This window comes from Phoca vitulina, unplaced genomic scaffold (assembly GCF_004348235.1).
Source record: "Phoca vitulina isolate PV1807 unplaced genomic scaffold, GSC_HSeal_1.0 scaffold5, whole genome shotgun sequence".
Lineage (NCBI taxonomy): Eukaryota > Metazoa > Chordata > Mammalia > Carnivora > Phocidae > Phoca > Phoca vitulina.
In genome coordinates this window covers 66,122,556-66,145,798 of record NW_022589708.1, presented here as the reverse complement: position 1 = coordinate 66,145,798, position 23,243 = coordinate 66,122,556, and the positions used below count along the sequence as shown (strand labels likewise).

At 34.2% G+C, this 23,243-nt stretch overlaps 1 protein-coding gene across 11 annotated transcripts in view; it reads left to right on the top strand.

Moving 5' to 3' along the window:
* NBEA (neurobeachin) overlaps positions 1 to 23,243 on the top strand; it is a 696,015-nt gene that overhangs the window by 351,368 nt on the left and 321,404 nt on the right. For all 11 annotated transcript variants that reach the window (XM_032403205.1, XM_032403204.1, XM_032403196.1 and 8 more), the window contains one exon: positions 15,105 to 15,169. In XM_032403205.1, the coding sequence (XP_032259096.1) occupies positions 15,105 to 15,169 (65 nt within the window). The remainder of the gene's footprint in view (positions 1 to 15,104; positions 15,170 to 23,243) is intronic.

The following is a 23,243-nucleotide window of genomic DNA, read 5'->3' as shown; positions in this document are numbered from 1 at the left end:
GTCACTGGGAGACCACCTCCCTGATCCAAAGCCCCTTAACCATACTTTGCCACAATATCCACCCCTTTGCTTTCTTTCTATTTTGGCATGTTTGTTTTCCACCATGTCTATTTTTCTATGTTTACATTACATAAATTCTTCAGGCATATTACCACAGCTTTGAAAAATAACAAAAACAATGTGTATGCATTTCACAGCCCTACCACTATTATACATTCTTTTGCTTTTTGGTGTTGTTTTTCTTTTGTTCTGTTTTTTTACTTTCGTCCTGTGTATATTTCAACATACTTTATTTTTAAAGCTATTATGTGATTAGTAATTTTTGGTGTCCTCTTTTTCTTCCATTGTTTAAGTAAGTGTAGACTCACAGTAAGTTGCAAAAATAGTACATAGAATTCCATGTGTCACAGCATTATTTTACTATTTCACTGTTACATGCATTCTTTTGTGTGAGTATATAGAGCAAAGCAATTTCATTCCTTATATTGATGTAACCACTACCATTATCAAGATACAGAATTTTTATTATTACCTCATATCTTCTCAATTATTTCCAAACTCTTTTCTTTCATAAAGCTTTTCTCATTTATGATTATGTGGTTCTAACCACTCCATCATTCCCCTTAGCACTTGAAGTACATATATTTATATAGTAAATATAGGTACCTGTTTACATGTTTTAATGGGATGCTCTTACATGTGACACAGGCATGATTGTCTTTATCCATTTAATTGGAATTCCCTTTAGGATAAGCATCATGTCCAGTATTTCCTCTCTTTTGGAAGCATTCCATTCAGCCAGTGGAGAAAATTAGTTACTTATAGTGTCATCAGTAAATTTATTTAATAATTGTGGAGAGTATTTTAAATTACAGAATATCTGTTTCAAACTATTCAAAAGGAAAGACTTCCTGGGTGCCTGGGTGGCTCAGTCGTTAAGTGTCTGCCTTCGGCTCAGGTCATGATCTCAGGGTCCTGGGATCGAGCCCCACATCAGGCTCCCTGCTCAGTGGGAAGCCTGCTTCTCCCTCTCCCACTCCCCCTGCTTGTGTTCCCTCTCTCGCTGTGTCTCTCTCTGTCAAATAAATAAATAAAATCTTTAAAAAAAAAAAAAAAAAAGGAAAGACTTCCTAAGGATGATGCAGAGCCTTTAAGTCTTCCAAGGTTACTTTATGGATGCTATCCATTTCAGTTACACTACAAATTTACACCATAACAAAGTTCATTTCATTTTTCCATTCACCATTATGCCATCCACACCTAGCAAACTGTCCAACACATAGTATATATATTTATTATTACTTATTAAGCTAATACGTGACTAAAGAGAAAACACAGTCCCCAGGATGATTTGCTTTACATACTTATATTGTGGTAAAACATATATAACATAAAGTGTGCTTTTCAGCCATTTTTAAGTGTGCATTTCAGTGGCATTAACTATATTCACAGTGCTGTATAGCCATTACCATTATTTATTTCCAAGAATTTTCAATACCCCAAACAAAAACTCTGTACCCACTATGCAGTAATTCCCCCATATCTCTTTCCCCCAGACTCTGATACCTCTAATCTACTTTTTATCTCATTGATTTGCCTATTCTCAATATTTTGTAGTGGAATTATATTTGTCCTTTGTGTCTAGTTTATTTCACTCAGCGTAATGTTTTCAGGGTTCATCCATACTATAACATGTATCAGAACTTCGTTTTTTGATGGTTGAATGATGTTCCATTCTATGTACAGTACCCACATTTTGTTTATCCGTTAAAACTTTTGATGCACACATGGGTTGTTTACCCCTTCTTACTGTTGTGAATAATGCTGCTATATTAGCATTGGTCTACAAGTATCTATTTGAGTTCCTATTTTCAGTTCTTTTAAGCATATACGTAGGAGTAGAATTGCTGAGGTATGTGATAATTCTATTTAGCATTTTGAGAAACTTCCAGTTTTCCATGATGGCTGCATATTTTACATTGGAATGTACAAGGGTTCCAATATCCCCATATCCACTCCAACCCTTGTTATTTTCTCTTTTTTGTTGTTGTTGTTTTAATATGTTACTCTTGTTTTAATTATGGTCATCCTAATGAGTGGGAAGTGGTATTTCATTGTGGTTTTGATTTTCATTTCCCTAGTGACTAATGATGTTGAGCATCTTTGCATGCATCTATTGGTGAATTGTGTATCCTCTTTGGAGAAATGTCTATTCACATCCTTTTCCATTTTCTAATTGAGTTTTTATTGTTGAGTTTTATGTGTTTTTTATTCTGGATATAAAATCCTTATCAAGTATATGATTTCCAAATATTTTCTCCTATTCTGTAGGTTATTTTCATTCTCTTGATAGTGATTTCTGACACACAAAATTTTATATTTCAGTGATGTCCAGTTTGTTTATTTTTGTTGTTATTGTTGCTTATACTTTTGGGTTTTTTTATTTTTTTATTATGTTAATCACAAAATTTTATATTTCAGTGATGTCCACTTTGTTTATTTTTGTTGTTATTGTTGCTTATACTTTTGGTATCATATTTTTGAACCCATGGCCAAATCCGAGGTCATGCAGATTTTCCACTGTATTTTCTTCTAATAGTTTTAGTTCCTAAATTTAGGTTTTTTATCCATTTTGAGTTGCTTTTTATATATGATGTGAGGAAGGATATAAATTCATTCTTTTGGATGTGGATATCCAGTTTTCCCAGCACCATTTGTTGAAGAGACCATTCTCTTTCCATTGAATGGTCTTGGTACCCTTGTTGAAAATCATTTAAGCGTATATGCCCAAGATGATATCTAATTCAAGAGTAGTTCCTGTACATTAAAAGAAAAACAACTTTAGAATAGTAGAAGGTTAAATAAAATTTGCCCTTACCTCATATTTTCATTACCCAGGAGTGATAACAATTAATCATTGAATGAATATTCTTTCAAACTACATTTCTACATGTAAATGGAAAGTTATTTCTTTTATTATTAGTATAAGCAGAAATTGTTCTTATAACAGCAATTGTTTACAAATTGCTTCCCCAGTTGGTACTCTAGAGCAGCATTGTCTGAAAAAATGAAATGTTCAGTCATGTACAATTTGGAATTTTCTTTTTTTTTTTTTTTAAAGATTTTATTTATTTATTTGAGAGAGAATGAGACAGAGAGAGAGAGAGCATGAGAGGGGGAAGGATCAGAGGGAGAAGCAGACTCCCTGCTGAGCAGGGAGTCCGATGCGGGACTCGATCCCGGGACTCCAGGATCATGACCTGAGCCGAAGGCAGTCGCTTAACCAACTGAGCCACCCAGGCGCCCCAACAATTTGGAATTTTCTAATTACCACATTTAAAAAGGTAAAAAAGAAACAGGTGAAATTAATTTTAATAATATATTTTATTTAACCTAAGTATCACTTCAACATGTGATCAATATAAAAATAATTGAGATTTTATATGCCTGTTTTTTATACTAAGTCTTTCAATTTGGATAGATGTGTGTGAAGACAAATACACACACTTGTGGACTCTTACTGTTTTAAATTGGTTTGATGACCTTGTTACTAGCCTATGTTAATTATAATGACAAGCAAAATTTTACTCACAAGTAACAGTTACTTGAGGGAACCAACTTTACAAGTCATTGTCCAGAAGTCCAAACACCACACAAGTTTATCAATTATTTATAATTAATCAGGTATATACTTTATATTTAGAACCCATATCAGTTCCTACTAGCTGCATTTCAAGTACTTGTAATAGCCACATGTTAGTAATAGTTGCTGTCTTGGTCACCACAGCTCTCCCTTGCATATATGAATATCTCTGCTTTTCTTTGTTTAATATTAATATAGTCCCAGAGTAGAACAAGCTGTTCCAGGATCCCAGAATATTGTAGGTGTCCAAGCAAAAATCAGCTAATTGTGTGTCAAAGATTCTTGCAGTGGGCTAAAAATGATGAGATCTAAGTCTCTACAACACTAACATTCTTATACTGGCTTATACACCTATTGCTACATGATTATTCATGAATAAATACAAAATATTTAATATAACTGTACATAATTCTTCTTTATGCCAACGAAGCACACCAAGGTCTTAGCATTCAGGATTTAACACTGAAAGTTTCTTCTGTTCATAAGTGGTAACATAGATAACTGGAATAGTGTGATTTATTATTTTACCAAGGCATGAATTGAGATCATATGTGCTACAAATTCAGCATGTGGCAGTGAATTAACCTAAGCAGCAACAAAGCATCAACAGCTCAAAGCAGCATGGTTGTTTTCTATTTATTCTTGAAAATAAGGCAGTTTTTATAATGATCTTTTGTTGTGGGATATAGTATAAGTCTAGGTGGTAGTCTCAAAACATGAGTAAGTACAAGGGCCTTAGGGTGTACATCTTGAGAATTATCAAATGTCTATTGTATCATTAGGTTATATATGAACAGTGTTTGCAAAGCTGTATTTGCATAGTAGCTTGATAATACCCAGCACTTTTATGCCATAGTTGAATACAGTCTGGAGCTCTTATGCTAATGGTATAATTTCCTTTATATTTTACCATATACTTTTCTGAAGTTATAATGTTTTGAGAATTAATCTACTGATACACTAACTCTTAGCTCTAGAAAAATATGACACTCAAAGATCATCAAAAAAGTGATATTAACAGTACCGTGCAACTTCAGATAAAATAGTAGTACCTCAGTCATGACTCAGACATATGGTAAGCTCTCAAGAAATGAATTTTGTTGAACAAAAGTAAATACCTTTTTCATTATAATTCATGGAAATTAGAAAAAGACAGTCCTTGTTCATTCATTGATTACAGACCAGTATAGGATTTTGTTTTATTGTCAAGTTTTAAAAGTTACTGTTCTATCAAACTGAAGTTCTTCAAAACCACATTAGCATTAAATCTTAAACTGCATATTTGAATGTGATAAACCCTAATATTTTAAATGTTGCAATTTGTTTTTAGTTTTTAATTTAAATTTTTATTTTTTTTTAATTAAAAAGGCACAAATCTGAAAGTTTACTTTAAAAAATCCTATTCTCAGGGTACCTGGATGGCTCAGTTGGTTAAGCATCTGCCTTCAGCTCAGGTCATGATCCCAGGGTCCTGGAATGGAGCCCCGCATCGGGCTCCCTGCTCAGGGATCCTGCTTCTCCCTCTCCCTCTGCAGCTCCGCCTGCTTGTGCTCTCGCTCTGTCAAATAAATAAATAAAACCTTCAAAAAAAAAAAAGTTAAAAAAAATCCTATCCTAGCTTTTACTGTTTTTCTACCTAAAAAGAAAATATGAAATATTTCCTCTATTTTTATATTTAATAAAGGTTTCATTTCTTGATGTTTTTCTGATCATTTCCAGTAGCAGATGTTTTCTTACCAAGGAAGAAGTATCCTCAGTTTGTTTATTGTATATATTCACAGTTATAGAAAAAACTGTTTAAAAAATATCTTGTAAAACAACCTAGATTATTTTTCATTAGAAATACAAATACAAGTATATGTGTGTATATATATATGTATATTTACATATATATACACACACATAAGAATATTTGTAATAAAAAGTTGTGTTAAATGTATTTACATAATTTACATAATTTAGTGATCTGTTAGGATCCAGGGAAACCTCTTTATATGATACACCAACTTTTAGTAACCAACTAGATGTATTTCCATATTACCTAATGGTTTTTCTGTGGTTGACATTCATATCAATAATCTCTTTAAGATTGATTATTCATTTCTTATATCCAATTTTACCTATAATGCTTTTAGTAAGATGTTCACAAAAATAAGCAATGAAAATGAAAACAAATGATACACTGAATACTTGCATGTTTATTTTCATTAGTTTATTTTTGTATATGTTGAAAACATGACTTATATCTGGTTTTCTCTATATATAGTATATTTTTACTTCAGTCCTTATTAATTTCTCTAACTTACTGCAGAGAATTAATAAGCATGCCAGTTATAATAAACATTCACTAGAAAAATTTTTGAGGCACCTGCCAACTTTTAATGGCCGTTAATGATAAGTAGACATTAAGGATATAGAAAGTAAAAAATCAGTTCTGGAGTTCCTGAAGACAAGATCTCAATTTAACCTCCCTTTTTTACGTTGAAGTATTTTCTATATTTTCAAAGATTTTGAGATGGATTGAGTCTCTAAGGACATTAAGTTGGTTTACCTAATTGTATACAAAGCCATAGGGAATGAGAAATATGCATTGAGCTGAAATAGATGGGAAAAAAAAAATTATGTCCTTTGTCTGAGATTTCTACTAGGTCATCTAACTACCATGAAGTAATTATTGAAGAGAACATAGGGATTTCATTGTCATCCTTCTGGAACCTATTTGTCTTCAAAGTGTTTAGTTTCAAAGGATCCTTAACTTGATATCCAATTCTCTGAAAAAGTCCTTCATCTTGAGGAAATTTTATGCATCCAAACAGAAGAGTTAAAAAATTACGACAAAGCTGTCTAAAGACTTGGCAGATCTCTGCAGGCATTCAAACCCAGTTTAGTATGTTTCCCATGAAGACAAAAATTTGATGCCTACTTTTAATTTACACCTTTTCTTATAGATGTTCTTTTTTTTCAGTAGTTGAATGAGTGCATGTGTGTGTGTGTGTGTGTATGGGTGTGTGTGTTTTCTTAAATGGCAGAAGACTTTCTGGAATGATTTGTAGACACAATTTTAAAGTACACTTTTTTTCCTGTCATTGCCAAAAGATTGTCTTCGTGACAGTAAGTTATTATCCCTTTTGTACATTCTCATGTATCCATTTCCCTTGTTTTAAGTAATTTCTCTAAGTCTACATGTCAGAGAGAATTGTTAGAAAGCTAAGACAGTGATTAAAGTATCTTCCCTGTCCAGCTATATCCCATTTATCAACTCTCAACGTAGTTTGTATGTCCGCAACCACAACCCTTAGTTCCTTTCTATGCTAAGTACTTTTCTTGTCATTCTTTCAATATTTTACCTAATTATTCTTTGGAAACTCATAGAATCAGTTACATAGTAATGTACATTTAAGAAACACTTTTTGGGGTGTCTGGGTGGCTGAGACAGTTAAGTGTCCAACTCTTGGTTTTGGCTCAAGTCATGATCTCAGGGCCATGAGACTGAGCCCCTCATCAAGCTTCTTGCTCAGCGTGGAGTCTGCTTGGGATTCTCTATCCCTCTTCCTCTCTCTCTCAATAAATTAAATCTTTAACAAAACCCACTTTTTGAAATGCAAAATCAAATGTGCATCAACATAAAGGTATATGATCATCGCCTAGCCTCATTCGTTACTCACATTTTTTTACACAGTCACTATAAGTTAACACTTTCAGTCTTACAAAAATACCATTTATGGGAATGAAATGCCATGTCAGTTGAAAAGGACCTTTGTAATGGTGTTATTTTAGAGATGTGGATACTTCAATGATTATGGTGTAAATTATGATGTAATTGTGATGCAATAATATACTATTTTACAGACGAGTAGAAGGAAATTTAAATAATTGAACAACTTGAAGGAAAATATATACATCACCTCATGATTAAATTACTCTCTGCTTGCAAGTTAAGCACTTTGAGGTTTTTATGTGTGCAGTCTTGTTCGAAGAGGGAGATGACTTAAGTCAGTGGTTGTCAACACTGACTTTGCATCAGAATAATTTGGGAACCTTTAGAATACCAATGCCTGGGCCCTATCCTTAGAGATTATTCTGTTATGACTGGTACTTTTTAACAACTCCCCTGTTGATTCTTTTGTTCAGCCAGATTGAGAACCATAGATTTAAGTGAGACCCTTGATTTGGGAGGATTAAATTCAGTTCCACAACAAAAATACATTGAGTTTGTACAGTATGCCAGACACTTGCTACTTAGTAGGTATGCACAGTTAAATAAAACAAGATTCTTCCTGGGACGGCTGGGTGGCTCAGTTGGCTAAGCGACTGCCTTCAGCTCAGGTCATGACCCCAGTGTCCTGGGATCAAGTCCCGCATCGGGCTCCTTGCTCAGCAGGGACCCTGCTTCTCCCTCTGCCTGTGCATGCTCTCTCTCTCTCTCTCTGACAAATAAATAAATAAAATCTTAAAAAAAAAACAAGATCCTTCCTTTCATTAACGAATTTATGATCTAGTGGGGAGACATGTGTGTGAGTAAGTCACTACAATATATAAGTAATTATATTTCAGATGGAATATTTTCTGATTAATGAAAGTATTAATCATTAAGAAAATAATGATCTAGGATTGATCCCATTTCGCATTTCCAAAGTTTTAAAATAATCATTTATTTTTACACACTTTAAGATTTATTGCTTTGTCAGGGCACCTGGATGGTTCAGTCGGTTAAGCTTCTGCCTTCAGCTCAGGTCATGATCCCAGGGTCCTGGGATCAAGTCCTGTGCCAGGCTTCCTGATCAGTGGGGAACCTGCTTCTCCCTCTCCCTCTACCCCTCACCCCACTCCCTGCTTGTGCTCTCTCTCTCTCGCAAATAAATGAAACCTTAAAAAAAAGGTTTATTGTTTTGCCAACATAAACTATTGTTACAAGTTGTACTTTTCCTATAGGATACTTTTTCCTTCACATTCCAGTTTTTTCTTTGCACTTCTGTGTTTTTGTTTACTATTCAGTACTGGGTACCATATTTTACTGAGTTTGGAATTTTAAAATGAAGTTGTCCGAATAATTATTTGTGCTTTTACAACTGTCATTCAGAAATTATTAAAGAAGATTTAAAAATACATTCAATCCTGACATTTTCTGAGAGGGAAAATATACTTCATCTTGTGAGGAATATTTGTTATCCTCTTTTCTCTCTCTCATTTAGTTTTCTTTTTAAGTGGTTGAAAGAAAAAATTCTGTGTTTTCCTCATTGCCTTATGAAATCTGTTTGTTTAAAATTCACCAAAACCAGGAGAGACTGAAGTCTCATGCTAAATCCCAGACAACCAGTGATGCAAACATGTTTAAAATTTCTAGTTTTAGTACTATTTGTATGGCTTAGGTCATTACTTCTCCAACTCTTCTACTGAAGCAGCCCCTTGGGATGCAGCATAGTTGGGAGGAGTGGAAAGGGTGACATAACTGTACCCATGCAACCCACTGTAAGCACAAACATTATATGTTCTTCTGTTTTAGAATTCATATTCCTATTATTCCTACATTACTCATAGTTTTGAATTAAATTACTTGACTTTTTTTTCCCCTCAGATGCCAGAGAGATTACTGTGTATATCCTGGGACTTAGTTTATCTCCTGCCTCGGATTTTTATATCTCCTACCACAATCTGAAAATTGAAAACCTTAAACCCTCTTAAAGAAAGACAATTGGCAACATTTTTGTGACCTCACAAATTGTTAACATTAGTTAATGTGGTTAACAGAAATTGACTTGATAAATTGAAATTATGTAAATTGGTTATTATAGTTATTGAGGAATTTTGAAAGCCTTTAGAACTTGAATTATACTCTTTTAACATTGGGTGGAATCCACTTTGACCCTTACTTAGGTCAAAGCCTGCAGAATTACTCTTTATTCCCATCCGTAACATTTTAATGTATAACCCAGTAGTCTTCTACGGTAGGGAAGAAAATACTCAAATTTGGCTAACAAATAACTAATAGACCTAAAAAAAAAGATAATAGGGAATATAGTATTTCTTAAATTTTATTCATAGGTTTTTTTTTTCTTTGTTTTCCATCCAATGTCACTAAACTAATAGAATTGACCTCTTGTTGCCTTAATGCTGTTAGTATAGTCATTGTAGAAATTAGATCATTTATTTCTTCTGGCCCTTTAGTTACTATAGATGAATAAAATGTGGCTCCTCCTTCAAAGATGCAGTACCTAAGATCTAATCGTATAATGTGCACATAAAACATATAAAGAGTAAATTGGGGTTTAGAGACATACAGAAAAATACTTTTAAGCTAGCTAGTGTTGAACTCCATATTGGAAATTTGGTATCTCAGTTTATGTTGTTTTAAAATTCTGTGTCACATAACTATCTGATATCTACTTACGTCTGAGGAAAGAAAAGCAGGATAATCAGAAGTGACAGAAGAGCAAGATAGAGCCTATTATGTGAGCTCTGATTTAGGTAAGAATTTTGAGAAAAGAGCAACTCTCAGCCTTTCTGAGGAAGAAGTTGAACTCAAGTAACAAAGCCTGTCAGTAGCATTACATTGTCATCAAACAAACTCGGGAATTATATTGCCTGCTTATTCACAAAAACAACTCTGACGTCAAAAATATATACATGGCAATGATAAGTTTTCATTCAAAATTTTTTACTCTCTGTAATCTGATAAAATTAACTATCTCCACCTTGGCTGCCAACAGTGTTCCAGACAATGGCTGCGTTGTCGGTCTGGCTCCCAGAGTGAGGCTGATGATGTAGAGGGGAACACCTGCAATGGACATGGAGCATTAGCAGAAATACATCTTTGTTGTTTAAGCCCCTGAGGTTCAGTAATTGTCACAGCGTAATCTTGTCTCTCCTGTAGGAGAGACACCTTCGTTTTGGCAGAGTACACCATCATTAGGTTCTGGAAAGAGAGTGGATGAAAAACACATGTTTATGCATGTCTGAAACTAGTCTATCCTCAGATGTTATGGAGAGTTTGGGTGGATATTGTGTTCGGAGTGTTATGTTCTCCATAACTGTGCAAGCAGTGTTTCCTTTTCTTCTCTTTTCTAGCTTTACTGTTGAGAAGTTCAGTTTCATTCCTATTCTTGATGCTTTGTACAAACTTTTTTTTCCTGTTAGCCTTTTCCTTAACCCTCATGTTAAGGAAAATTTTATGATAATGTGCTTTGCTGGGGGTTTTATGTCCGATATTTCACTTCTGGGAACAGTTTTAAATTTATTTGATAATTTCCTGTCTTTCATGTTCCCCTGTCACTCTTCCCCATTCACTCTTTCTATAATTCCTACTCAGTGGATATGGTCTTTCGATTGGAGATCCTCCAATTTCCTTATTTATTTTTGTTGTTGTTGTTACCGTTGTTGCATCCCTTTATCTTTTTGTTGGCACCTTCTGTACTTTTGGGAAATGTTTGTGACTTTTAAGCTTTCTTTTTTTGATGTTTGCAATATCTTCACATATCTCAACCATGTAATTACAGATTTTTTTTTTCTTTTGTTTCAGTCTCTCATTTTCCAGGTTTCCTTTTTTGTTGTGTTGTTGTTGTTGTTCCTGGTATCTCTTTTGTACTCTTCTCTTGGTCTGTGTCTTTCATGTCAGGTTGCCAACTCTAGGTAATGACTTCAAAAGTGGTATTAGTAGCTTAGGCACCAGCTCTTATGCCAACTCTAGCACCAGCTCCAGTACCTGTAGAGTTTGGGCCAGCTCTTGAACAAGCTCTAGAGCTTCACAGAGCTCTGGGTCCTCCTCCATCTGCAGAGCTGAAAGCAGTGCCAGCTCTGGAACTAGAATCCGCTTCAGACCAGCTCCAGAGCAGAGCTAGAGCCAGCTCCAGGGATAGAGGGAGTTCCGTCATTAACTGCAGCACTGGCTCCAGCAGCAACTGCAGAGCTGGGGCCAATTCCAGAACTCATCCTAGCAGCAGCTCTGGTGCTAGAGCCACCTTCTGCCCTGGCTCCGGAAATAGTGCTAGGGCTAGCTGCAGAGCTATAGCCAACTCCAGCCTGAGCTCTCGTACCCACTCCAGACTTAGTGGCAGCTCCAGCTCCAGCTCTAGCCCCGGAGCCACTGTCAGCTCCAGATTTAGGGTCATCTCCGTCACCAGTTTTCATACCAGGTCTGGCAACAGTGCCAGACTTAAAGTCAGCCCAGAACTAGAGTTAGTTCAACGACCAGCTCTAGCACTGCAGCCAGATTTGACATCAGCTCTAGAGCTGGATCTAGCTACACGTCTAGTGCCAACTCCATTCCCATATCCACCACCAGCATCAGAGGTGGTCAGCTCCAGACCTAGAGTCGGCTCAGCCACCAGCTCCTGTGCCAGTTCTGAGCTACAGCCAGTGCAGCTCTAGCTTTCTGTCCCCTCTCGGGGAATGGCATCTTTTTTGGTTTTGTTTTGTTTTTTCAATTTATGTTTCATACACTTGTGGTTTACCATATTTTGTGTTTTACAATTCACATACAAAAAAATCCTTAATCATTAAAGGGTCTTATTTGCATGTTTTTGTTTTGTTGAGCCAGTGGAATAAGTGAATTATTTTCTTTTAAATGGTGCTATGATATTTTGCTACTATTCTTAAATTTTGTTAGAGCTCTTCTTATCTGTTAATGGCTTCTTTTTCTAATCTTAAAAATACGAATGATTCCCAAAATTCAGCCAGACCTAGGTCTTTTGATCCTCTTTCTGATTCTTCTTCTCTCTTTTTAAATTTTTTTTATTTAAATTCAATTTAATCAACCTATAGCGTATTATTAGTTTCAGAGGTAGACTTTAGAGATTCATCAGTTGCATATAACACCCAGTGCTCATTCCATCTTTAGAGACTTTTGCCTGATGGTCTGCCTTAATATTTTTATGCAAATAATTCCAAATTCCACATTCCATTTTGATATACCATATCACTCTAAATCCAACAAATATGAACCTGTGATTTTCCTCAAATGTGTACCCTTCTTATTTTCATAATACTACCATTCTTCCTGTCATTCATGCTAAAAACTTAAACCTTATATTGTTCCACTTTTTTACTTTAACCTTTAAATCCGATTTCTCATCCAGTCCTGACATCTCTTCCTTGTATTGTCTCTTAATTTCCATTTCCCTATTCGAAATACCAGTGCAATGTAGGCCCTTATTGTTTCTCTTCTAGAAAGGCATATAAAACAATCTTCTACTGTTTCCTCTTGCTCAAAAATGACAAATTACTCTTCTAAAACACATATTTCTTGAATGAAGTCTTGCAGTCACACACTTTCATTGGCTTTCTCATCCTTTAAACTCTAATGTCCTTGACTTGGCTCAGACTTATTTCTGCTGTTCCTTTATCAAAGATTGCAAATTAGTGTCTCATAGGCTGAGGCACCTCACAGATATCTTTTGTTTGATCTTTGATCTGAACAGAGTTTTCAAAACATTTTACTCTATGATCTTTTAGACACAGTATAATTTGGGATGCGTATGTCATACCTGAATATGTACTTTGAAATATCTTCTTGAAAAATCCCATGCATATTAAAGTTTCTGCTGATAAAAGAGCCTTGGTGTACAAACAGTATCATAAAGAAAATCATGTTTAAGAAGTTGTCTGTAAGAATTTATTCTTCAGAGTGTCATGGTTCTTGTTATATAAGAGTTTTCTCTTTCAGCTGATATCACAATAAATGTCAAGCATTCCTGAGAAATTTGCACATTTTGTGGTATATTGGTTTGCAATAAATATAGGATATATAATGGGAATATACAAAATATATAAAAGGATGGTAATATAAACCATTTTATTAAAATATAGGAAAAAGAGTTCCCTGTAATTATTTTCAATAGAAATGATTTTAAAGTTTTAATAAGCACTGTAAAATGCAATAGTGATCTTGTCATTTAGATGAATTTTCGTTAAAGGTTATGTATGATAGCTGGAAGTGGCTTTGCTAAAACCATTTAGCAAACCATAGAACCATTTAGCCCTTTATAAGATCATTACTCTCCCCAGGCTTCCACATCTCTTTTCCCAAGTTGTTGATTCTCCTGGTGGGGAAGTGTAGATTCATGATGTGTTCTTCTGTAATTCTTCACAGATTTACTTCGAGCAGAAAATATTTACAAGCCAAGTACCTACTTTTGGGAACCACATTTATTCCCTGTATACATGCAAAGCTTTAAAAAGGCAATATGATCAAGAGTAGAGGGAAAGGTTGACGTGGAGAATGTTTTTTGTGAAGCTGAATTTGTGGCAAGTCAGCTGACTACCTTGGTGTAGAGCAACTTAGTAGTAGGAAAATCATGGAGAAAAAAAATCTATAGATGAGTGATATGAGGGATCAATAGGGATTTTTTATGAAATGTATTAACGAAGCATTTATTTATAGTACTATTGAAAGGGATGTGATTTTTAATTCAAAAAATGCAATTTACCAGCTATATAAAAAAGCAAAAAATCAGAGGGGGAGATGAACCATGAGAGACTATGGACCCTGAGAAACAAACTGAGGGTTCTAGGGGGATGGGGGTGGGGGGATGGGTTAGCCTGGTGAAGGGTATTAAAGAGGGTACGTAGTGCATGGAGCACTGGGTGTTATACGCAAACAATGAATCATGGAACACTACATCAAAAAATAATGATGTAATGCATGGTGATTAACATAACATAATAAAATTTAATTTAATTTTTTAAAAACAAAAAATGGAAATCACTAGAATAAACCAATACCCCTTCAAAAAAAATGGTTAAGGCATATTCTAAATATGCCATTGGAAGAGTACAAAATAAGCAATATGCTTTCCTAATCCAAAACACTATGTAACAATCACAAATTTATAATGATGACACTGTGGAACTGCCAAATTCATAAATATATTCTAATCTAAATTAGCAAAGAGAGGTTACATTCGGATATAGTTTTAATATTGTTTTCTCCCCCCCCCCTTTTTTTCAAATTCAAAAGAATTCATTTGTAACCTTTTTTTTCTACATACTTCTCAGTCACTTGGAATGCACGTGTAACTAGAACATTTAATTTCAAATCAATTTAAATATTGTATATATTTCTGATTTTTGTTTTACAGTCTCAATGAAAAAATCTCTATATTCAGGCCTAATGTTTTCTTTCCAAATGTTGCTAGTGCTTGTATAGTTGCATGACTAGTTATTTGGTTTCTTTCAGAAGGAAGCTTTGTGCTGAGAGCCTTCTGTACCCGTATCTCATTTTCTCTCTCAGTCTGCATCAAGCCTGAGATTTACTGGGGATTCAAAAGCACCTTATAAACTAAGTGATACAGAGCTACTTTTAAAATTTGGATTTCTTACAAAATAACACTTGTTAAAAATATTTTTAAAAGATTTAGAAATGATATCACATGGAAGTTGTTAACAACATCAACATGATCCTTAAACCAGATGTTACTTTTGTTTACATGCTCATTTTTCTTATACTTGGTTTGGTTTCTCCTTTTAGGAATGGCAGAATTCTATTCAGAAGAATGCAGGACTTGCATTTATTGAACTCATCAATGAAGGAAGGTAATTAATTTTACAATTTTTAGACAATTAGTCCGTGTACATTTTATTCCGCTAGGCAACTGCTCTCCTACCATCTGTTCTAAAAATGAATAAGAAAATATACTTGAGTTAAATAATTTATCACAGAGGTAATTAAACTTAAAAGGAACAAAGTTTAAGATATAAATCATATTTATTTTAAGGTGGGGAAAAGCATCTATGAACTAAAGGAACAAACTTTATAAGGTTTTTGTGAGATTTAAGCCCCATCCTACTGAGTAGAAAAGTTGTTTAACACAGATCAAGTGAACCCAGCCTGCAGTCCCATCTGCCACTCCATCTGTTTTCAAAGCCTTGCTCAGTGTTCACTCCCTCAGCCCATCTCAGTTCATGAGAAGTAGTTTTATCTGAACATACCATGCTCTCGGTTACCCAACTGAAAATGTGAAGAATGTTAAACATGGGGAGTAGAACAGTCAGGTTAGGAATTCATATATCCCACTGTTAAAATGATGCTGTAGGTAAATTTGTGTTTGAGCTCATTATTGTATTTATCACTTTAGGATAAACAATTGTTCACTGTGATTTTTCCAATACTTTATTGGCAGTGGATACATTGAGACAGATGTTAAGTGTCACCATTTTGAGATGTATAGCCTCTGTCAGCCAACAACCTGCATCCTTTACAATGTTTTTTCTATGATACAGTGTATTCTTTGGAAAATAGTGACTGAATATTTGGCATGATCTATTTATTTCTTATTCGAAACTATATTTAACTAAATTGATGATAAGGGAATAATGCTTACTGTATATAAAACTCTTTATCCAGGGAAGTGTCATGAAAGAATATTTTACAATATATTCCTTGAAAATTAGTTTATATATGGTAATGAAACCCATTTAAAAAAAATAAATGCAGTTTAGTATTCCTTTTTAGTAATAGTTTTTTCCCATCAGTTTATTATAATAATTCAGAGACATAACTTCTGTTTTTATAATTCATTTTATTATATATTTTTCATTTACATATTCTATGACTGAATTATTTTTAGTCATAATAACACATCTCTAAAAGTTAAAATAAATTTTACATTCGCTGCAAAGCAAAAGATGCAGGAAAATACCAGTTTTCTTTTATAACATAAATACTAATTTTACATAGTAACATACTGTAGTTCTTATAAAACTTTGTTGTGATAAGAATTGATAATAATTATTATCCATCTTAAGGCAATGAAAAATAGAAAAAAAAATGTTGCCCAGACTATTCATTTTCATATCAATTATAAAAATCTCTCAATTCACATACATGCTAATTTTGTCAATTTGTTTCAACTGTGAAGGAAAAAACAAAAATTATCTTGTCATCAGTAACTCTCTGAAGAGTTAATATAATTGAATCTTCAGCACTTAAGATTATAGCTATTGTCTTAGAACAGGGAAGGGGAAAAATTTGCTAATACCAGAGGTTTTAGTCCTGAATACTATTTTATTGTTCAGTGATAGAGTTTGGAGTTCATTTTATTTTGTTTTAGGAAAAGAGTTGGAATTATAGAAACCTTCAAAATGCTCACCATAATGTTCTTTGTGCCATTCTAGATTTTTGTTTTCATTTTTCATACCAGTTGCTCCTCCAATAAAGATTATTTTGGAACAAAAATTGAAACATGACTAGCTATAAATATAAAAGAACAGATCATGTGTGCATTAATACAGCAAATGTCTGTTCAGTATTTACTACATACTAAATCCTATTATAGGAGATGGGACTAGAGAAGTGAATGAGACAAACATGGTTCTGAATTTTTGGGGAAAGGCAAAATTAGAATAACACATACACTATTATAAAGGTGCCATGATAGAGGTGGTATAGGTATTAATACAAGTAGAAGACAGGGCACTTACTCTAGACTGAAAGGGTATATATTCTCCAGGTGGTAGGACTATCAGGGTTTTCAAAAAATGTATCCAAGAAAAACCAATACAATAGAACAAAGATGGCCTTTTCATTGAATAGTGCTGGACATCCACATGCAAAAAAATAAATCTAGATACAGATCTTATACTTTTCACAAAAATTAACTCAAAATGGATCAGAGATCTGAATGTAAAATGCAAAACTATAAAATGTATAGAAGATAGCATAGGAGAAAATCTAGATGACCTTGGGTTTGGTGATGACTGTTTAGATACAATACCAAAGACATGATCCATGAAAGAAAGAGTTGATAGTCTGGACTAAATTAAAATTAAAGACTTCTGTTCTACAAAAGTCAGTGTCAAGAGAATGAAAAGACAAGCCACAGACTGGGAGAAAATATTTGCAAAAGCCACTTCTGATAAAGGACTGTTCTCTAGAATATACAAAGAACTCTTAAAATTCAACAATAAGAAAATAAACAACCTGGTTAAAAAAATGAGCCGAAGACCTTAACAGACACCTCAGCAAAGAAGAGCTACATATGGCAAATAAGCTTAGGAAAAGATGCCCATCATCATAAGTCATCAGGAAAATGCAAATCAAAACAATGAGATACTACTACACACCTATTAGAATGGCCAGAATCTGGAACACTGACAACACCAAGTGCTGACCAGGCTGTAGAGCTACAGGAACTCTCATTCACTGGTGGTAAGAATATGAATGGTACAGCCACTTTGCAAAATAGGTTGGTAGTTTTTTACAAAACTTAACATATTCTTACTACAGATCTAGCAATCGTTCTCCCTTATATCTACTCAAAAGAGTTGAAACTTATGTTCGCATAAAAACCTGCACACAGATGTTGATAGCTACTTTATTCATAATTGCCAAAACGTGGAAGCAACCAAGATGTCCTTCAGTAGATGAATGGATAAGCAGATACCCATTTATTTATGTAGTACAACCAGACAATGGAATATTTATTATCTAGTGATAATAAGAAATGAGCTCTCTGGGTGCCTGAGTGGCTCAGTCAGTTAAGCATCTGCCTTCAGCTCGGGTCATGATCTCAGGGTCCTGGGATTGAGCCCACATCGGGCTCTCTGCTCAGTGGAGAATCTGCTTCTCCCTCTCTGCTGTTCCCCCTGCTTGTTTTCTCTTGCTCTCCCTCTCTCTCTCTGTCCAATAAATAAATAAAATCTTTACAAAATAAACAATAAAAATAAATGAGCTGTCAAGCCATGAAAATACATGGAGAAACCTTAATTGCATATTACTAGGTAGAAGAAGCCAATCTGAAAAGGCTACCTATTGTATGATTCCAACTATATGACATTCTTGAAAAGGCAAGACTATGGAGACAGTAAAAAGATTAGTAGTTGCCAGGGGTTAGGGAGGAGGAAGGCATAAACAGGCAGAGCACAGAGGATTTTTAGGCCAGTGAATCTACTCTGTTTGATACTATAATAGTGGATACATGTCATTATACATTTGTCGAAACCCATAGAATGTACAACACCAAGAGTGAGCTCTAATGTAAACTTATGGACCTTAGGTGATAATACTATATTAGGGTAGGTTCATCATTTGTACCAAGTGTACTGCTCTGGTAGGGGATGTTGATAATGGGGGCGGGCCTGTATGTGAGGAAGGAATATCTGGGAAATCTCTGTATCTTCTACTCACGGTTACTGTGAACCTAAAATAGCTCTAAAAATAGTCTATAAAATTAAAAAAAAAAAACCCAGGAGGTTCAAAAAAAAGTGTATCCAAATAGAATGCCATCTTCACTGAGAACTGAGAGATGGTTAGAACATATAGGTGAAAGAAAAAAAAAATAGAGGAATAAAATTCTGGGCCAAAGGAATGGTGTGATTCTTTTCCTTAAGAATTTGTGTCCTCTTTACTGATATACTCCTGGTTTCTGGAATAATATTCAACACGTAGTTCACAATCACAGATATTGAAGGAATTAAGGAAAGAATGGTTACGAGAGTGTTTGAGACGGAATGAACAGGCAACAAAAGGGTTTTTAAGCTAGGATGAAAGGGACCACTGGATTCAGTGATGAGACTGTCAATGTTGATTTCATTCACAGGTACACTGGTGAGTACCTGTGTGCTAAAGATGCTGGGTATAGACCCAGGCCCTGCTGCAAGAGAGCTTGCAGTCTCATGGGGACAACAGTCTTACAATTACTGATATAATAAATGTGCCAAAGTCGAGGGTACTGCAGGAGCAGATAATTCAGGGAATGATTGTGAGAAAGTGGTGATTTAATGAGAGAACTGGGGCCAGGAGCTAGGTTGTTCTGAGCTGAGGAATGAGTAGAAGATGAGTATAGTCCACACATACAGCAACTCTAAGGAATTTGGCCAAGAAGAGGAAAGATAGGGTGATTGCTGGAGGTGAGTTTTGGGGTAGTGGGGTATTTTTTGGAAGGAAAGAAGGACTTGAGTATTTTTTAAATGGTCACTGAATATTCTGAGAGGGGTGAGACAGAGGTATGGGGGTTGGTCCCTGTGGTAAAGCACTGAGAAAGGGGGCAGACAGTTATATTGGTGGCAGGATTCAGAGGGGTTTTTGATGATACCTTCTATTTTCTCTATGAAGTGACAGGAAGGACCATTTACTGAAAATGAAGAAAATTTGGAGAGGTGGGTGTCATATTTGAGAAGAGAGGAGAATATTGAAAATAGCCAGTGTAGAAGAGCAGGGGAGAGAAAAGACAGGAACCTTAGGCATCTGGCCCAGATGTTGGAGGACCAGATAGAGACTGCTGTCCTTGATACCGGAATGTTTTCCCCAGCAGTCCACAATACAGAGAAGACAGGCATTTGCTTGAAGACACTCATTTCTCATACTTCAATGAAAATAACGTCTTCACTGAGTGCCAACCCCTCCCCCATCACTAGTCCGGATTAGGTGCCTTCCCACGTTCTCATAGCACCTTCCAGTTCCTCTGGTGTATACTTCCCATACCGCAGTGTCAGGGCCTGTTTCGTCGCCGTGTGTTTTGTAGGGCTCTTTCCACAGTGCCTATTACAACACATCGCATATGTGTATCATTTGTATGGAGTTCAAATATCAGTTCTCGTATTGATAAACTGTCAGACTCTAGGCATGTAACATAATCTCCCTCTGACATAGTTTCACATCTGTAGAAGAGCGTAACACCTTTCTTGCCCATTTTCTCTGAAGGTTGGAAATAATATATGACATTTATTATAACTTCTGCAACATAGGCTTTTAAAAATGGGAGTTTTGTTGTTGTCATTACTTATAACGTATATTCAGAGTTTTGCTGACTCTCACCTTTAGTTTGTTTCATTTCCTTTCAATTTAGACCTTTCTCTTTCATAAATTTGAACTTGGGAGTTTCAGATCAAAAAAGTATCATATTGAGATAGTTGGGATGTAGTTACAGTAAAGACACATTACTCCATTTATCTGGCTTCTATTTGTTGAGGCCTACTGTGTGTTAAGCACAAATTAGATTCTTTATACACTCTTTTATCTCATTTGCATGGATATACAGCCTTTTTCTTAACTTTTTCTAATAATTTAAAATGAAACATATAAAAAGCACTTTCTCTTGGTCGTTAGAGTATCAGTCTTTAATTTGTCCTTGTGGGAATGAAGTTAAAAATCTTTAAGTGGAAATTGTTATAAATGTTTATCCTACTTACCAGCTATACTCATGGATATAATTCATCAATCATAGCTAGAGAAAGCAATTGTGCAGTTGTCTACAATTAACAGGACAAAAACAGTTGATGAATGTGCAGCTGAATTAAAGTACTCCCTAGGACAGGCTGAAATTATAAACTGGATCATTTAAAGGAATCTAACAAAGGATCTTTATAATTAAAACAAAGCAAGGTTAATGGGATGTAAAATTGCCTATAATATCTTGGCAATAATAATTGGATTTTAAATTATTAAAATATGAATTGAACTATAAAGCAAATAAGAAAGACTTCTTTAAATTATGGAATTTGAGTGATCCTTTGAAATACATTAATCATTTGCCTAAAATAAACCTTTATCCCTCTTTTGAAAGCATATAGGATATAATATTAATGAATATGCATAAAAGCCCGTGTGTATTTGTGTTTGGTACTAAATTTAACATAAGATTCATAAGATTCTAATTTTTATTTTGTTCTTTAAAATAGTGAAAAATGTATAGCTTGCATTTCTTAGGTTTTGAAAAGGAAAAGGATATTGCGTCTAAGCATAATTCTTTAGTGATTATATGGCCTTGACTTGAATATCTTCTTTAATTTAACAAATGCTATATAATAATTAAACCAACAAGCTTTGGTTTGGCTTATTTAATAATTAAAGCAGTAAACTTTGAGTTTATCTATTTGTTTTGTGTCTTTGATTTGGCAAAAATTGTATTAAAAAAAAATAGCAGTAACTTCCAAAACTGTAAAAGAAACTTTTTTTCTTAGAATTGAGATTCTGGTTTAATTTTGAAGCAAGAATCCCTGAAAACTTCTGGAAAACAGAAGTTCCCAACCTGATCTATGTCTTTTCCTTACTACTGTGTTATTCATTTTATTCATGTAATAATTTTTTAAATCATGCTCAGTTTTGTAAATGAATGATGGGGAAAAAATCTTGTGCTTTTACAAAATTAATTGTATCATCTTAAACAGTATTGCTAATTTATAGACTTAACTTTAGACATTGATTATAAATAAAATGTTATTTACCTAAAACTAAGATAAGCAACCTATCTAATAATGGCTAGATTTCAAGGAATAAGAAAATAAATTTAGAATTTAATGATCATAAATTTTATTTGAATCGCATTTTAACCATGTTTAAAATATATCTGCATATATGTATGTATTGAGATTCTTTTTGTCTTGTTAGGACAACTTTAAATATACTTTCCTCCTAGGCAACATTATTTTAACTTTGGTAAGAGTTAAGTAATAATTCATAAAACACTCATAGTTCTTTATATTAAAAGACAAAAAGGTGTTACACGCAAACAATGAATCATGGAACACTACGTCAAAAACTAATGATGTACTGTATGGTGACTAACATAACATAATAAAATAAATAAAAATAAAAAATAAATAAAAATAAAAGACAAAAGGCAAGAGTGCTCAATTTTTAATATATTCATTTATATGCCTTACTTCCTGCTCATTCTTATGTCTTAAAGATATTACTTTTTTTGTTGCTGTTCTTAGCTTACTTATTGCAAGAAAATGCCAGTCAAGAGTCAGATGATCCATGTCTTTATAGAAGACTTTGATTCAGTTTCTATACCATTCTGACATAACTTGGCAACAGAGGAGCCTAGAATTGGCATTTGTGGTTCGTATGTTGTTTAAATAACAGGTACAAGTAAACTAACAGGTTGCTGGAGGGACCATGCTGACATGAAGGTACAATGTGTATGGCGGGTCCAAGGATATGCTAAAGGTGAAAGGTGAGGTGAAGGAATAGAATGAGCAAGCCAGGTAAGACAGGAGAGTAGCCATGGCCTGGGCTATAGATTTTAGTCTAGAAGCTCTTCCTAAGGTGCCAGGGGAATTGAAATGTTGAGTATAGGCTGATTATTTGTCATGTTGGTAAAGGGAGAACCTATAAACTATATTCTTTAGTTATTCTTGTATACACCAACATTTGAAAAACCAGAATACTTCTTTTATGATATGACTGTCATAAAGAGTCACAGTCCAAGCTTGAAGAGGAATAAGAAAAAGTTCATTGTTTATGTTTGCATATATTAAATGTTTACATATTTTAAAAAACACTACTCATACTTATGAACAGACTTCAAAACAGTCCATTATTCAAAGTCTAGATTTTTTTCATCCTTAGCACAAAGAAAAATAATAGACTTAATTTACTGAAGAGTTGATTGATGTTAAAAAATGATTTAATATTTCTACCCAATATTTAAGGAAAAACTAATACCAATTATACTCAGTCTTCCAGAAATAGAAGAGTAGGTAATACTTTACACCTCATTTTATGAGGTTTCATCACCCTGATAACAGTAACAATTACAAGAGATAAAATTACAGATCAATATCCACCATAAACATAGGTGCAATATTAATATTACCTTTAAAAGTTGTCAAATCAAATCTAGGAGGATTACATCATAAACAAGAGGTGTTTATCCCAAGGATG